The sequence below is a fragment of the Gopherus flavomarginatus genome, chromosome 16, assembly GCF_025201925.1.
Source record: "Gopherus flavomarginatus isolate rGopFla2 chromosome 16, rGopFla2.mat.asm, whole genome shotgun sequence".
Lineage (NCBI taxonomy): Eukaryota > Metazoa > Chordata > Testudines > Testudinidae > Gopherus > Gopherus flavomarginatus.
Genome location: NC_066632.1, coordinates 23,577,297 through 23,595,563, shown reverse-complemented (window position 1 = coordinate 23,595,563; position 18,267 = coordinate 23,577,297). Strand labels below are relative to the sequence as shown.

General features: G+C 45.9%; 1 protein-coding gene across 4 annotated transcripts; it reads left to right on the top strand.

Annotated features, from left to right (window-relative positions):
* The first annotated feature begins 3,421 nt into the window (after window positions 1–3,421).
* LOC127035142 (uncharacterized) lies at window positions 3,422–17,580 on the top strand. Of its 4 annotated transcripts, XM_050924635.1 has the most exons (5): window positions 3,422–3,725; window positions 7,167–7,289; window positions 11,868–12,412; window positions 13,942–14,001; window positions 16,755–17,580. In XM_050924635.1, the coding sequence occupies exons 1-4, from the start codon at window positions 3,677–3,679 to the stop codon at window positions 13,984–13,986; spliced, it is 762 nt and encodes a 253-aa protein (XP_050780592.1). In that variant the 5' UTR covers window positions 3,422–3,676; the 3' UTR covers window positions 13,987–14,001; window positions 16,755–17,580. The 4 variants fall into 4 exon arrangements, 3 of the variants coding, with proteins under 3 accessions (XP_050780592.1, XP_050780591.1, XP_050780593.1); XM_050924634.1 differs by lacking the exon at window positions 13,942–14,001 and having other exon boundaries at window positions 3,426–3,725; XM_050924636.1 differs by lacking the exon at window positions 13,942–14,001 and having other exon boundaries at window positions 3,428–3,725; window positions 7,163–7,289.
* The last annotated feature ends 687 nt before the right edge of the window (window positions 17,581–18,267 follow it).

Here is an 18,267-nt window from a genome sequence, read left to right as displayed (position 1 = left end):
TAAAAAAACTGGGCGAGTTTAGTCTTGAGAAAAGAAAGCAGAGGGGGGACCTGAGTTGTCTTCAAATCTGTTAATGGCTGTTATGGAGAGGCCTGTAATCAGTTCTTCTCCATAACTCCTGAAGGTAGGAAAAGAAGTAATGAGCTTAATCTGCAACAAGAGAAATTAAAGTCAGATATTAAGAAAACCTTTCTAACTCTAAGGATAGTTAAGCTCTGGGATAGGCTTCCAAGGCGCTCCCTGTCACTGGAGGTTTTTAAGAACAGGTTGGACCACAGGCGCTGACTTTCATTTTTCTGGGTACGTGCTGCTCCCCTGCTCTGAACTGAGGCCCCACCCCCAATCCACCCCTTCCCCAAGGTCCCACCCTTGCTCTGCCTCTTCCTGCCCCTGCTCTGCCCCATCCCCGAGTGCCCTGCCCTCGCTCTGCCTCTTCCCACGCCTGCCACACCCCCTTCCCACAGTGCCTTGAGCCTGCTGCCAAACAGCTGATCGGTGGGTGGGTGGTGGGTTTTGAGTGCCCATTTTTTTTCTTCCATGGATGCTCTAGTCTTGGACCACGCACAGAGTCCAGGCCTGGTTTGGACAAACACTGGTCAGGGGTGGTCTAGGTTTATTTGGTCCTGCCTCAGCATAGGTGGCTGGACCTGATGACTTCTCAATGTTCCTTCCAGCCCAACATTTCTAAGATTCTTCTATGATATAGGCCAGGGGTAGGCAACCTATGGCACGTGTGCCGAAGACGGCACGCGAGCTGCTTTTCAGTGGCACTCACACTGCTCATATCCTGGCCACTGGTCCGGGGGAGGGGGGCTCTGCATATTAATTTAATTTTAAATAAAGCTTCTTAAACATTTAAAAAACCTTATTTACTTTACATACAACAATAGTTTAGTTCTATATTATAGACTTATAGAAAGAGACCTTCAAAAAATGTTAAAATGTATTACTGGCATGTGAAACCTTAAATTAGAGTGAATAAATGAAGACTCAGCCCACCACTTCTGAAAGGTTGCTGACCCCTGATATAGGCTTATCATTGTTAGTGTTGAAGATTTTTTTACTCTGACTTTTACAATAAATGTCTACACTGGGGTTTAAATTGGTATCGGGACATGGATGTACACAGTTATACCAATATATGTTCCCTGTGTAGACCAAGCCTCAGTCAGACAAATGACCATGTTTCCACCAGGTTTTCAAAAGCACTTAGCACTGGCCTAACACTGCTGCCATTGGAATCAATGGCAGTTTTATCATTATTTGCCTTCCACTGGGAGCCGAGTTAAGCCAACGCAGCACCGTTGAAATCAATTTACATCAGTTGACCCTCTGCTTCCTAGTGTCCAACTCCAGGTAGAGTTTTGCTGGGATAAGACCTGACTCAGGACCACAGGATTTGGCCTGAAGAATTAGCACGGAAATTAGGAGGAATTTGAACTCTTTCAGTATTTTAATTGCCCATATATATTTACTGCAGCGGAGATAAAAAGCCCCTTGACCTTCACTGCTTAAGGGCACTGGTTCACTATGGACACGGGTCCTTGTTTCCCATTTATCTAAAAGTATTTTAAGTATTCACAGAAAATGTGTGTTTTGTGTTGTAGTGGATCAATATTATGTGCTCTGGTGCAACATGGGCAGGACAAGAATCTAATTCTCCACTTCTCTTTCTGGCATGTCCATGCCTTCTTAGAATGCCTTCCCCAAACTAATTTTTGAAGCCCCTGTCTTCCTTCAGATCCCCTCCCAAGGCCCATTTTCAACATTACAGTCAGCTGTCAGTTTACAGTGGCTTGGCAAGTTGACCACAGGGTTAACTGAGAACATTAATAATTCTTATTTATACCTTTAAATTTCGTGAGTCGAAACCTGCTAGCCCATGCAACTGTGTGACTCCTTTCCTTCCTCTTTCATCCCCTCTGAATGCTTATTGCACCAGCTTGTTGCATTTTATCTTAAATTTTAACACAAACTCTTGGGGGCAGGAATTGTTTTATCTTGTGCATTTTATAGGGTGTCTGATACAATCCTGATTGTTCTGATCTACAGGTAAAAGCAAGAGTCAAATCCTCAGCTGGTGTAAAGTGACCTGGCTTCACCGACGCCGAGGAACTATGTTATGTGGGACTGATTTACAGTATCTGAAGATTCAGCCCCAGTATTTCAACTTGACTGGAATGCAATGGTTTCCTTTTCATGAAGACTTATTTTTAACACTAGATGGTGGTAGCTTCACAAATCTCAGACCCAGGGAGATGCAGTTACTTTAGCTTCCATTACTGCAAGGAAGCTGTGGCTTCTAGAAATCTGGTACTGCTGGGATTGCTATCCAGCTAAAAGACATCTGAAGTATGGCAGGAGATCAATGGTGAACAGCTGCTTGTGGCTGGGGACAAAATGTTGAAAAGGCACCATCAAAGGAATGGAACTTTTTTGAACTTGCCATGGCGGGTGTTGTCAAAAGCTAGTTTTAATATTTGCAACACAAGAAGGAGCTGTGGCAAGCATGCGGCTACGTTGGGACATGATACACAAAAAATGCAGTGCTAGGAAACACTGACCTATTGGGACAGCCATCTGTTTTAGATTGCTGGAAGAAATTCTGATTTCTGCAACAAAGGGGCTGAGGAATTTGAACCTTGCACCCACACCCCAGGAATTGTCTGATGAGATGGTGGGAAAGAGCAGAAAAAGGCTGCGTCAGCGGGCATGAGAATCCAACTAGCCACACACAAGGTTCTTGAAATCATAAGGGTAAGTCCAAGGAGAGTTTTAAAAACCAAGGCAAACAGTTTTGGCCTGGATCCTGCATTGAATATAGGGTGACCAGATGTCCTGATTTTATAGAGACAGTGCCGATATTTGGGCCCTTGTCTTCTATAGGCGCCTAATACTCCCCACCCCGTCCTGATTTTTCACCTTAATTGAATAGGAGTCAATGGACTAGGATGACCTGACCACGAGGAATGTCTTTCTGTAATAAAGAGTAAATCATATTATTACGCAATTGGAGTAGTACCTAAAGGCCTCAGCCAAGACCACGGCTACCCCATGCTAGGCAAATGTAACCCACCAATGAGAGCATGTTACAGGTTTTCCCCACTCTGTGCCAATCCACAGAAGATCTGAGTTATTCAAATCCCTAGATATAGAGCCTTGGTTCTGTAGCTCATGTCGTAGCAGCTCAGGCTTTTTAGCTCAGAGGTTCAGCCTCCGCTGTGTTGACCAAGAGGGTGACCATTCCACAAGCATCAAGTAAAAAGACAGCCCCTCCCTTAAAGACCTCACCCAATAAACAGATGAGACAGACACAGCGTGGGAGGGGAAACAGAGACGGATGAAGTAACTTGTCAGAGGTCCCACAGCAGGTTAGTGGATGAGCCAGACGTATGGGGGTTCAGAAGAGCTGTGCTAATCCAGTGACCCAACCCCCGGGCAACACTAACTCTAATACCAGTCCCCTCTGATGCCTTCCTTCAGGGATATAAAGCATCCTGCAGAACCTAATTTGAAAGCCTTGCTCTGCAGTCTGCACAGACTGTCTGCACTGCTACTCTATTTCCTGTTCTGTCGCTGTTCTGAGGTTTCACTATTAACATCAACATTGAAGGGGAAATTCCCTGCCCCCAGAGTGCTCCCCATGAATTTTTTCAGCTGAAACTCACAGACCCAAATGCCACGCAACAGCAGAGAGGCAAACGAAAGGAGGAGACCCAGCACGAGTAAGTTCTCGCTGGAAATTTAGCCCTTTTGTGTTCAGCAGGTGTATAGGGTGACTGCTTGATTAGAGTAACTCACTTGATTTGAGCGTTTAAGGGAAGCCCAGGAGAGAACCGGGCAGCCATTGCTGGTGATTGCAGCCGACAACTATATGGCCTACATCTTTTAACGAGCCATGACAGCAAAGCAGGGGGTCACCATGGCCCCACTTATTGTTATGAGCAACATATCTGATTGCTTCACATCTAAAGCAACTGAGTGTCACCCGGCTAATATACTGAGGGATAGGCAGAAGATTCAGAGTCATATGCTTCTCTCAGTTGTATCAATGCCATTCTACTGAAGTCTCAGAAGTTATGCTAGCATGCTCCTTTGTCTTCCGAACCAGAGTAAAAGGTTAAAGCAGAAATAGTCAGCCAGATGGTCAAGGTTCAGGAAGGTTTGCCATTTTGGGATCACTGCTTTGATCTTAAACTGTGAATAACTGGCAGGTTGCATATCAGATTACAATTCTTAACTCCACAGCGATCTCATCTTCACTACGGTAATTGTTGGAAATTAAATAGCAATAACTATTAAAGCATTTATTGAATGCAATCGATGTAATGAAGGCAAACTCAGTAATTAAACCCCCAAGTCATGGACTTTTTAATAATTCACTGGTATATTAATTTATAACTTTTGTATGAAATGTGTATTAAGGATCTGTACCACATTCCTGGTGTTTGCTTCCCACAAGATTTCTGCAGTGACTTCTTTGTAGCATGGTACATCTGAGATTGGCTTATGCTTCTATAGTCCAATGCAATGTTTACTGAAGTATTTTGTTATGTGTTTATAATTATACAATGGCCAGCATAATGCAACCCTGGGCCATAACCGGGCTTGCTGGGTACACATAAATAACAAGAAATCAATGGAAAGGCTCCTGTCGATTCCCCAAGACATTAGATCAGGCGCTGGCTAGTGCATCTTAGGCTTGTAAAATTAATGAAGAGCCCAAAATAGCTTTGGTGTGTTCTGTAAAAGTGAAAGGAATCACTGGGAACCAGACAGCAGAAAATATGATCTAAAATTTTTCCAAGCCATGCTCATGGACTGACAGAGTCATAAACATCCCGCACTGCAATTTACTTTACAGTTTTGTCAAAAGTTCTCTTTGTGCTGTGTGTATTGCTCCTTGTTTGCTAATAATTGCAGCAATAGCCCATAAAGAATCATCGCTATCTTCCTAACAGGCAGGGGAGGTTTCATCAGACGGATTAACCAAGCCCCTAATTATGGAATTAGAGTTTAAACTTTCAGAGCTGAGCTGCAGAAAAAAACTGGAAATTATGAGAAGAAGCAAAGCTCATTTGCATAGTTATGCTAATAGAGATGCACGAGTCCTGCAAACGACAATTTACTTTGTAGGTGGCTCAGATTTCCTCTGAGCACTGGGTTTATTTCCTTTCCTCTCCCCCCATAATAATTGGTGCAAACAGCAAAGTCAAATCCACAGTATGGCAGGTAAGGCAAGAAGGAATGTGCTAAATATAATACAAAGATTTTTTCTATGGAGTAACTCGTGAGCCATGAACTAGCTTTCCACTTGCACGGTATTTTAGGAGGAGATTTTCAAAAGACACGAAGGGAAGTTTGTGGCCCAATTCCCGCTGGAAAAAAAAATCATGGGCCTAGTTCCCATATATGCCTTTGGCAATTTTCCCCTTTCATGTCTGTCTCCCTGGCTACTGCAGGGCATTAGTGATCACAGGTGGGATGAAATTCATGACTTCCCATGGGTTGATGGTAATATTTCATGGGTGATATCTAGTTGACAGCTGGTATCAAGAGGAGTGCCCCAGAGGTCGGTCCTGGGGCTGGCTTTCATAGTTTATCAAGGTTGGAAAGGACCTCAAGAGGTTATCTAGTCCAACCCCCTGCTCAAAGCAGGATTCATCCCATCATCTAGATCATTAATAAAGATCCCCTTGTTCAACATCTTTATTAATGACCTGGATGATGAGATGAATTGCACCCTGAGCAAGTTCACAATTGACACTAAGCTGTGGGGAGAGGTAGATATGCTGGAGGGTAGGGACAGGGTCCAGAGTGACCTAGACAAAATTGGAGGATTGGGCCAAAAGAAATCGGATGAGGTTGAAGGAGGACAAGTGCAAAGTCCTGAATTTAGGAAGAAAGAAACCCACGCACCGCTACAGGCTGGGGACCGACTGGCTAAGCAGCAGTTCTGCAGAAATGGACCTGGGGATTACAGTGGATAAGAAGTTGGATATGAGTCAGCAGTGGGCCCTCGTTGCTAAGAAGGTCAACGGCATATTGCACTGTATTAGTAGGAACATCGCCAGCAGATTGAGGGATGTGATTATTCCCCTCTACTCAGCACTGGTGGGACCACACCTGGAGTATTGTGTCCAGTTTTGGTCCCACCACTACAGAAGGGATGTGGACAAATTGGAGAGAGTCCAGCAGAAGGCAACAAAAATGATTAGGGAGCTGGGGCACATGATTTACGAAGAGAGGCTGAGGTAACTGGGGTTATTTAGTCTGCAGAAGAGAAGAGCGAGGCGGGATTTGATAGTTGCTTTAAGCTACCTGAAGGGGGGTTCCAAAGAGGATGGAGCTTGGCTGTTTTCAGTGGTGGCAGATGACAGAACAAGGAGCAATGGTCTCAAGTTGCAGTGGGGCAGGTCTAGGCTGGATATTAGGAAACACTATTTCACTAGGAGGATGGTGAAGCACTGGAATGGGTTACCTAGGGAGGTGGTGGAATCTCCATCCTTAGAGGTTTTTAAGGCCCCGCTTGACAAAGCCCTGGCTGGGATGATTTAGTTGGTGTTGGTCTTGCTTTGAGCGGGGTTTGGACTAGATGACCTTCTGAAGTCTCTTCCAACCCTGATCTTCTATGATTCTAAGCAAAAGCAAGCCTTCCCCCTCACAGAGGAAGCAGCTCTAAACATATCTGAATTATGGCTTTATTCTGCTTCCTCTTCAAATCAATGAGGAAACTCAGGCCTGCCAGGTTTGTCTTTTGTAAGGGTAATTACAAACTTCTCACTTTTTATTCCTGAGAGGCAGCATGGCCTAGTGGCTAGACTGCTGAGCTACGAGTCAGAAGACCTCCATTCTAGGCCCACGGCTGCCAATCACTGACCCTGTGACTTTGAGCAAATCACTTCCCCTTTCTTTCCTCTCCCACTCTTTGTCCTTCCCTGGTAGATTGCCAATGCATTGGAGGAAGAAACTGCTTCTTATTATGTGTTTATTCAGAGTCCAGTGTAACTCTGTTGGCACTGTTGCAATTCAAATAAATAATAATTGTATCAATTGCAACAGCTCCTCCAGCATCACAGTGCCTGCCTGGCTCCTTGCTACTGTTTCTTCTTTAGTAACATTCAGGGCTAATCATTTTATGTTAGTTTTTGTTTTCCCTTAGCCAGGCACTAGAGAAATGGAAGAAGCGTTTTGCCAGCTTTACCAAGAATTCACGCAGCTGCAGGATTTATGTGCAAAGCAGGCTCAGCTGCTACAGAAGTTAATTGTGAAGAAGGAACCAATGACTGGTAAGGGACACTGCTTCGGTTTGTGCCGGTTACAATTTCTGGTGCCCTAAAGGAGGTGTGAAGCTCAATCAAACAGGAATTCACATACCTTATAATTGGATTATGCACGTAGCTTGTCCGAGGGGGCACAATTTGTTGTGGCAGTTGCTTATGCTGTGTTGGATGGGAAATGGGAACTACCTTATACCTCGTAATAAGAATGTTGAATACCAAGCAGACAGTCAAGGTAAGAATCATGCTTGGAATCCTCAGAGGACTCATGGCAGATGCAGCGTCTTTTAGAGTATGCATACTCTGGAGCTGATGGTGGTCTCAAGTTGCAGTGGGGGAGATCTAGGTTGGATATCAGGAAACAATATTTCACTGGGAGGGTGGTGAAGCACTGGAATGGCTTATCTAGGGGGGTGGTGGAATCTCCATCCTTAGAGGTTTTTAAGGCCTGGCTTGACAAAGTGGGTGTTGGTCCTGCTTTGAGCAGGGGATTGGCCTAGATGACCTCTGAAGTCTCTTCTAACCCTAATCTTCTATGATTCTATGGACTCTACATCCACATAGGGTGACCTTATGTCTTGTTTTGGCTGGGACAGTCCCTTTTTTAAGCCCTGTCCCAGCTGTCCTGACTTTTTGGGCAAAACTGGGCATTTGTCCCATTTGGTCTTGCCAACAGATCATCAGTTGGCAAGAGAAAACGAGACAAATGCAGAGTTTTGCCAAAAAAAGTGGAGTGCAACCACTAATGGGGCACAGAGGAACATGTGGGGTGTGGGGGAGCAGCTACGCCAGCCTTGCGTGGGAGGGAGGGCTCGGGAGAGCAGCTTGGGCTGGGCCAGCCCCGCACGGGAGGGCAGCAGGAGATCTTTTGCAGGCCCGCACGTGAAGGTAGAGGGAGGCCTCGGGCTGGCCCTGCACATGGCAGGGAGGGGGGAACTTGGGCCAGCCCTATGCAGTGTCCCGTTTTCCCTTTGGGAAAATATGGCAAAATTAGCAGTCTTGGGATAAGAGGGAAGGTCCTCTCCTGGATTGGTAACTGGTTAAAAGCTAAGAAACAAAGGATAGGAACAAATGGTCAGTATTCAGAATGAAGGGAGATAAATAGTGGTGTCCCCCAAGGTCTGTACTTGGCCCAGTCCTATTTAACATATTCATAAACAATCTGGGAAAAGGGGTCAACAGTGAGGTGGCAAAATTTGCAGATGATACAAAACCACTCAAGATAGTTAAGTCCCAGGCAGACTGCGAAGAGCTACAAAAGGATCTCGCAAAACTGGGTGACTGGGCAACAAAATGGCAGATGAAATGTAAGTTGATGAATGCAAAGTAATGGACATTGGAAAACATAATCCTAACTATACATATACAATGTTGGGGTCTAAATTAGCTGTTACCACTCAAGGAAGAGATCTTGGAGTCATTGTGGATAGTTCTCTGAAAACATCCACTCAATGTGCAGTGGCCATCAAAAAAGTGAACAGAATGTTGGGAATCATTTAGAAAGGGATAGATAATAAGACAGAAAATATCATAATGCCTCTATATAAATCCATGGTGCGTCCACATCTTGAATACTGCGTGCAGATGTGGTCGCTCCATCTCAAAAAAGATATATTGGAATTGGAAAAGGTTCAGAAAAGGGCAACAAAAATGATTAGGAGTATAGAACGGCTTCCGTATGAGGAGAGATTAATAAGACTGGGACTTTTCAGCTTGGAAAAGAGGCGACTAAGGGGAGATATGATAGAGGTCTATAAAATCATGAGTGGTATAGAGAAAGTAAATAAGGAAGTGTTATTTACTCCTTCTCATAATACAAGAACAAGGGGCCACTCAATGAAATTAATAGGTTGCAGGTTTAAATCAAACACAAGAAATTATTTTTCATGCAATGCATTATCAACCTCTGGAACTCCTTGCCAGAGGGTGTTGTGAAGGCCAACACTATAACGGGGTTCAAAAGAGAGCTAGACAGATTCAGGGAAGATAGGTCCATCAATGGCTATTAGTAAGGATCGGCAGGAATGGAGTCCCTAGCCTCTGTTTGCCAGAAGCTGGGGTTGGGTGACAGGGCATGGATCACTTGATGATAACCAGTCTGTTCATTCCCTTTGGGGCACCTGCCATTCAGAGGACAGGATACTGGGCAAGATGGACCTTTGGTCTGACCCAGTACGGCCGTTCTTATGTTCTTATGGTCAGCCTAGGTACACATGCCTGCGCTAGCTCTGAGTGAGTTAGTGCACGAAAAAGAAAAGAAAAAGCAGCGTAGTCTCAGCCTGCGAGTGGCAAGATGGACTAGCCAGCCGAGTACATAGCTATGATTTGAGGTGGGATTCTATTTGAGACGCGTAGCCCCTCCTTCCCCTGAAGTCACTGCAGCTGCGCCATGACTGGTAGACTCAGAGCCAGGGTGGGTCTATCTACCCAAGGTTTGTAAATTACACCTCTAGCTCCAGCATAGATGCGCCCTACGAGATTCATTTATGGAGCAAAATATTCACCAAGGGACACTAGCAATGGAGCTGTGCAAATATTCATCTTTTTGCAATTTCTCCTCTCCCTTCCCCCCAGTGAAAAATCCAGTTTTTCCAAACAGTTTTGTAACAAATAAAAGGAAGTTCTTCTTCACACAGCGCACAGTCAACTTGTGGAACTCCTTACCTGAGGAGGTTGTGAAGGCTGGGACTATAACAATGTTTAAAAGGGAACCGGATAAATTCATGGTGGCTAAGTCCATAAATGGCTATTAGCCAGGATGGGTGAAGAATGGTGTCCCTAGCCTCCGTTCGTCAGAGGATGGAGATGGATGGCAGGAGAGAGCTCACTTGATCATTGCCTGTTAGCTTCACTCCCTCTGGGGCATCTGGCATTGGCCACTGTCGGTAGACAGATACTGGGCTAGATGGACCTTTGGTCTGACCCGGTATGGCCGTTCTTATGATGTTCTTATGTTAACCAAACTTCGATCCATTGTTATTGGTATTAGAGAGGGGCTCAATCAGAGCCAGAGCACCATGGTGCTGGTTGGGCACTGCCTGGCCATGAAAGTGTCTTTCCCCGAGAGCTTATGATTATATATTTTTTAAAGATACAAAGTTACCAGGAGAGCTGATTGAAGATCAGAAATACTTTCTGGATGGCCCCACTAGCCAGGTTGTAAGCTCTGTCAGGGGCAGGATCTGTCTTTTTGTTCTGTGTTTTGTTTTTGTCCAGCACTAGGTTCCTGGCCGATGACTAGGGCCCCAGGTGGTACCGTAATACACCAAATAAATATTGACCATGCTTTCTGTAACATAAGCATATAGCAACGTGTGTCTCTATATATTAGATTAAAAAAACATCTGGAACAAGTCACTGCACACACTTCTCCCTCTGGGGAGAAGACGAGAGAACACACCTGTGAGAGAAGCTAGTCCGATTGTTTAATGCAATACTGAAAGGGGCTCAGCTACTCAGAGCAGTGTGTTTTAGCTCACAGAACACGGGACTGGGACTCACTAGATGTGGGTTTTATTCACTGGCTTGCTGGCTCGTTGTGGGCAAGCCACTTCCCCATTTTACTGCTGGACAAGCTGAGACACAGAGAGGCCAGTGATTTTGTCCTCCTTTGTAAACGGCTTTGAGATCTGCTGATGAAAGGGCTAGGTTGTTATTTTTATTACTACAGTGATGAGTGTGGTATAAGAACCTAGATAGCATAGACTAGAACGTACCTATCTAAAATTATTCTTTTCTGCCCTCTCTGACACTTCCTGGTTTGCTAGAGAAATCCCAGCATGCATCAACCTGTGACATCATTGACATCATTCGTTCCACAAGATGCAAAGAAAAAAAACACCCAAATTCACTTTAGTAGAGTTTTGTAATTTTTCCTGAATTCAGAGCAAGAAGGGATGTACTAAGATTCAAGGCTATTTTCATCTGTGATGTTAGCTACCAGGCAGGCTTATTTGCATTCGTGCCCTGGTATAGAGCACTTCCCATCGTCCCATAATTAAGCAAGGTGATGGAATTGCTTTTACCTTCCTGCTCAGGAGCAGCCTGTTGAGATGAGTGGGTAGCCATGTCCAAGGCTGCCCAGAGGATTCAGGGGACCTGGGGTCTTCAGCAGTGGGGGCTTCCCACTGCCAAATTGCCGTCAAAGACCTGGCACTTCGGCGGCGGGTCTCGGGGCGGAAGGACCCCCCACCGCTGGTCTTCGGAGCACTTCGGCGGTAGATTCCGTAGCAGAAGGACCCCCTGCCACCAAAGACCCAGAGCGGAAGAAGGTCCAGGGGTCCGGTCCCCGTGAGAGTTTTCCAGGGCCCCCAGAGCGAGTGAAGGACCCTGCTCCAGGGGCCCTGAAAAACTCTCTTGGAGGCCCCCGCGGGGCCCGGGGCCTGGGGCAAATTGCCCCACTTGCCCTCCCCCTCCCCGGGCGGTCCTGGCCATGTCTGCTGTATAGCCAGTGCCCAGTCGCTAGTGTTTGTTTTATAGGGCTATGATTCACAAAAGGAGAATGATACCACTGGGGGGAGATGCAAACAAAAGCAATAACCTCCTTTCAGGCCCATGAATAAGTGGCCCCACTGTTTTCTTTTAAAGACATGCCAATTTCGATGCCAATCCAGTGCACAGACGACGGGGGATTAGTGCAATCAGAGCGACTCATCTTCAAACAGCAATTACCAAAGGTTCCCAGCTCTATCCTTTCCAACCCAACAGTTCCTACATGGCCCAACTCCGCAGTTCTTCGGGACCAGCCACGAGATGCACACATGGTTTCTAGTTTTGATATTAAGTACCCCCCGAATGCAGCAAACGCCAGCTTGTTAAGCAGTGCCAAGGGGAAGGCAAATTTCGCAATAGCACTTTCCAGCCAGAACCACCACAAACCACACATGGGCAAGAAGGCGGCTTGTGACACGCTGTTGAAAAATTATATGACGTTTCCTGCCTTGAAAGTGGACAAAGAGAAATCCACACCCCCTCCCATACTTCCAGAGCTTGCTGCCCTAAATCCGGAGGATGTAGGCTCCTTTCCCAGTTTCTTGGATCTTTATGAAGCACCACAAGATTTACAGACAGAAAGTACTTCCCTTCAAGCAGCAGAAATTAACGTTCCTATAGAAATACGAGGACCCACACAGGTACAGTATATGATTACATAACAGTATCTATTATTTATATTACTATAGCCCTGGACCAAACCTCATTGCGCTAGGAGCTGCACAAACACAGAACAAAAATACAGTCCCTGCTTAGGTAGTTTCATTGCTCCTTTTGCTGTAGTATCTGAGCACATAACAGTTTCCAACCTAGCTATCCCCACCACAGCCTGGTGAAAGAAATAATTATTTATTAGACCCATTCCACAGATGGGGACAGAAAAGCTAAGTGACATGCCACAAAGTCTGTGGAGAGCAAAGGCGGAAACCCAGGTCTGTCAAGTCCTAAGCTAGCCCCCTAATCATGGGACTATTCTCTTTCTCTGATAGACTGTAGGATTTGCCATACAGCAGCAGTTCCGCAAAATTTTTGCCAGCATGACCCAATTTTAATGAATGTTTTTCCTTCCGGGACCAGAGGCACCGACCCCTGCCCTGAGGCCCTGCCCCCACTCCACCCATTCCCCCAAGGCCCCACACTTGCTCTGCCTCTTTTTGCCCCTGCTCTGCCCCCTTCCCCAAGACCCCGCCCTCGCTCCACCTCTTCCCACTTCTGCTCCACCTCCTCCTCGAGGCTCCAGCCGCTTGCTGCTCTCCACCCTCCCCCAAACCCCTGACTGAGCCACCGATGAGCTGGTTGGTGGTGCTGCCAAACAGCTGATCAGCGGCAGTGCCACTGAACAGCTCTGTCCGATGGGTGCTGAGACCCACTATAGAGCATGGCTTATTTTGTGCCAGGGCTGAGCCCTGGCACCTCTTGGCTTGGCGGTTCCTAGTCCCGGCGTCTCTGAGCTTCCTGCATCAGTTATGAATGTAAAAAAATTGCTTGAGCCCCCGCACCTCTTTCATTACAAAGTAAGTACTGGTTGCGAGGATGCACGGAGCAAAATGGTGTCCTCCACATGCTAGGGATCCATGACACCATCAGCTCATGGCACAACCTCATTTGTGACCCACGATTTGGGAAGCGTTGCCCTACAGGATCTGACCATTCGCTCACCTGCTCTAGCATCATGTTTTTAAGGGGGAAGTGCTGGATTCATCCACCCCCCCAAAATTACCCCCCCTCACATGCTATACTTAGCTAGTTGTATAACTCTGTTGTACACATGCGGAGTAATTCTTCCCTGCACCTCGGGGCAGCCAGTTGATGCCCTGAGCATGAGCTCTGATAACCTTGCTGTAACGCATCGTCATAAACGTTGTATTTGCTCATAAATTTACCAAGCCCTTTTGAGGTGACAGCCCATTTGTAAGTACTCTTGGAGGGTCTGATCACCTTCATTGCCCTTCTGTGGGCCATTGACACTCTCAACTACTGTCTGCCTCCTTCTCTGAATAGTCTAGAATATTGTCCAAACCCCGGCAAATCCCAAGGGACCCTGCCATCCATTTCTCCCCGTTAGAGGGACCAACCTTGCACTCTAACTCCACATTGCTTATAACTAAGCCATATTTAATACATTGGCAAGGCTTTGCCGCTTACCCCGTATTGATATTTTCCTTCACAGCCTCCTCCAAAGGACTTCATCCAAACCCTTTTGAAAAATAGATGATTTGGGCCGTCTAGGGTAAGTGCTCGGCCACTGCTCTGTTGGGCCTACTGCAAATGCATGTAATATCCCCACTAACCTTTTTCAAAGGCCGGGACACCCTATCACCAGCCTGGGAAAACACTCTGCCGCAGTCCAGTTACTTCACGGCCCTGTTTATCCTTCAGCACACACACACTCTAAAAGAAACGTGGAACACCAGACCACCACAAAATACTAGGCCAGGTTGACATCAAAAAAGCTCGGTTGACCCAACTACGTCCCTCAGGGGTGTGAAAAATCCACACTCCTGAGTGACACAGTTAAGACAACTTAACTTCTGGTGTAGAGAGCGCTAGGTTGAGGGAAGAATTCTAGCTACTGCTGCTTATGATGGGTGGATTAACTTCAGTGACCGGAGAATCCTTCCCATCACTTTTGTGAGCATCTACACTGACTCTGCGGCTGTAGCCTTAGTCCTGTTCTCAACTGGGCTCCAGCAGCTTAATGCCCTATATATTTCCCAGGCCAGGGTATTCTGCAGGATCGGCTTGCCCTCTCGCAGTTCTCTGCTAGAGCCCCAGGAGAATATGACTCCCAGTCCTCTCCTGGTCCCAGGCTCCCTGACAGAGCACGAACCCTCTTTTATATCCTCGAGCTGGGACTCATCCGACCCAGTCCCTTGATGCTGTCAGCTGGGTTGGATGAGTCCCAACACATGCTTTCTGGGTTCTTCTCAAGAACAGGGCTGGCTGCTCCCCAGTCCCCCTGGGCCCTCAAAGGGGCAGCCCTGTTACAGACCCCTAATAAGTTGGAAGCAACATTTCCCCTTTCATAGATTCCAAGGCCAGAAGGGACCATTGTGATCATCTAGTCTGACTTCCTGGATCATGCAGGCAAGAGAACTTCCCCTTAATATTTCCCGGAGCAGATCTTTTAGAAAAAAATATCCAGTCTTGACTTAAAAATGGTCAGTGATGGAGAATCCAGCATGATGCATGGGTAAATTGCACCCACGGTGCCAAGGGGAGTTAGACATCCATCTTCCTGAAGCCCCTTTGAATACCTCAGCCATTATCACGTAATTAATTTTGTATAACAGTAAGATTTAGAGACCCTAGTCAAGAATCTGGGCTCTGTCACAGAGTAGAGTTCCCTTACTCCAGAGTCCACATGCAAACAGACCTCACACACTCCTGCGTAGGTCCAGCACCACATGCTTGTTTTACAACGTGCCGTACGAGTGCCTGTCTCTCACAACAGAAGGTTTTTTACCTTCTTTCCCGACGTGAGGCGAGATCTCTCCTAGGCCTCTCTGGTCCTGCCATTCCTCCCCTCCGTCTCTCTTTCTAACTGTCCCTCACTGACAAGCTAAATCATTCTGAGAGGTGTTTAAGCATCCAGTCCTTAACCGCTTATCGCCTTTCCTTGGCCCATGTGGGAATGCTGGCAGAGGTGCACAGCTCGAGGAGTCCGCCTTAGGCTATTCACGTGCTGTCACAGCTCCATTGTGCAAGGCACCCTTCAAGTCCAGAGTTAAAAAAAAGAAGACCTTACCTCATTAGCCTCCTTTAAGCCCCTCCTCCAAAGACTTGTCTTTGATGCGACACTGAAAGGCCACTGGTTTCCGGAGATGCTGCCTGTCACGCTGCCCAGTATTATCTGATTGCTTCCTTCTGCTCCTCCTTCTGTCAGTACGTCTCTTGTCAGGTTGTAAACTCTTTGCGGGCAGGGACCGTCGCCTCGTTCTGTGTTTGTCCAGTTATAGCCCTAGTGCGATAGAGTCCTGGTCCAGGAGTGTGCAGGTTGTTGTTGGGAGGCTGTGGGGGGGGGACAGTTTATTGTAATGCAAGCATGTATTTGCATAATTTCCTGTCACTTTTCCAAAAATGGGGATTTCATTATAATTATGCTATTAATAGTAACCTCTAAGGACAGTCAGCACTGAACCGAGGGTTGCTGGGTTTTGTTTTTTTCAAGAAGGAAAAAAACGGACGTCTTGTAAAATCCAAATGTGCCTTATCAGCACTTAATAATAAAGCAGCAAAAAGGAAATTACAGAGCTTTCCAACTGACCTTTCACAAAAGCCCGTTTATCACACTGTGGCTTTGCAGAGATTGGAGTCTCCAAGGAGGAAGTGATGGGCAACTCGAGACTCTCAAGTGCCATAAATAACGAGGATGGGAGGGGATTGTCGAGGGGTTTTGTCTGAAGGAATTAAAATGCAAAACAGAGGAGCTGCTGACAAGGACATATCTGACACTATAGCCTGAGACATAGCTGGATAGATTCTGCACTGGGTCTCTCAGGAGGTGCAACCTTAGAGGAGGGGCAGGGGCAAAAGCTGGCTTTAAACCACACTTGCGCCTTCTGCATTCTGGCTGCTCAAGGGTTGACATGGCCAGAGGATAAGTTAGAGCAGTCCTGGGGCTACTCTGTCTTAATGACAGCTGTATTGCTAAGCACTACAGCCACCCCTCTTCCTGCCTCGGCCCCCAGCATACACTGTGGAACAATTGGAGAAGCACAGGGGCATAGAGGTTAGCTCTAGGGTGGTCCTGCACAGGGGAATTCCCCGGGACTAGTGTGATCTCTTTTTATATCTGCAGCAGAGGCCAGCCACTGGTGAAGCAGAGTTTCCTGAAAGCAGTGCCTATTTTTAAACAAGAAGCCAAGATTGACCATAGGAATTAAAGACCCATGGAAATAAACATACTTAAAAGCCAAACGCAAATAATACCCCTATCTTGGTTAACCCAGTCATCACTCTTTCCCTTTAATAATTTTCTAGAGTTCCTGGACTCCAGGATGGGTGGTAGAAGACAGTCCACTTGGTTACAGCGGGGATTTTGAACTCCAAGGGTACTCTGCATACACAGACCTGTGACTTTTGTCAAGTCATTTCCCCAGCGCGGGAAGCAGCGCAAGGCGACTATTAAAAGCAACTCATAGCTCATACTGAATAGCGTTGGTATCATCATGTACTTGTAACCCAGCTTACAGAGGATGGCTTTCCACCCCCCTTTAGTGGCTGGACAACATGAGGGTTTATGAGCCTCCTGTAGAGCTGTTGGAATACGTGAATTCTTGACGCAGTGGCTGAACTGAAGCATTGTGAAAAAAAAAATTTTGGTTTGGGTTGACCTGAAATGAAAATGGTTCAATTTTTCCAGCAAAGCTCAAAAAGTAAAAAAAGAATTTGGTTTGAATTGAACAAAACATTTTATTTCATTTCTGAGTTTTTATCTTTTTCAAATAGCAATTTGAGAAAAGGACGTGAAATTCTCAGATGAAAAGTTTCATTTTGGAAATGACAAAAAAAAAAAAAAGAACCATTTCAACATTTCTGATTTTTTTGATATTTGACCCAATTTGATATTCACTAATATTGACCCAAATTTGTGAATTGTTTCGATCAGCCCAAATCTGCATTTTTTGGGGCGGCAGCGAAAATGAATCACGCGAAAAATAGATTGTCGAGCTCTGTCGGCTTTGAGCTGGATCTTTTAGCTCAGGCAGTTGTGGCTCAGATGTTTGTGCTGACAAAGAGAAAATAATATCTGCTTCTCCTCCCAGAAATGTAACCTCTCCAATAAAGGAATGTCCAAGCTTGTTAATTCTCCTAAACCATGTTCTGTCAAGCGTTGGTGGCAACCAGCCTCTTAATCACCCTTGTAACTTAAAAAAAAAAAAGAAAGAAAAAGAAAAAGAAAGGAAGAACTTATACTGAGCTGGACTTCTAAGTCACCAATATAAAGGGCGCTAATTAAATTGGATATTCATTGGACATAAAACGTCTCACCTTTCCTCCTGCTCTGATGTGCCATTAAGGCTCTGACATCTGGCACCAAATGTGAATGCAGCATTGATTCTGGGTGAAAGCGGGTGTATACGGTAATAGATGACATTAGTGCCACTGTGACTTATACAAATGCCAAGTTATTTATCAAAATACCCAGACTTTTCTTTGGGGAGATTAATGACAGTTTCGGGTATTTTTTGGGTGTGAGTCATTGATCACAGGAGCTTTTTCCACGCAGAGACTGACAGCTTAATGTACATCACGACATCGTGCCTTGATAAAGGTGCGACGCCTCTGACTTGGGTGGAGTTACTATTGTTTCACAGCAGTGAATCAGACTGATTATTTTGCTGAAAGCCAATGAATATTCCAGTTTTGAGGACGGTGCTAAGCCTCAGGTGTTCACTCAGAAGCGTTCAGACAAAAGTCTTATAATTTTTCCCCTTCCTGTTCATAACCACATCCAGAAGAAATGGCTTCAATCTCCCTCCGCCCCCGGTGC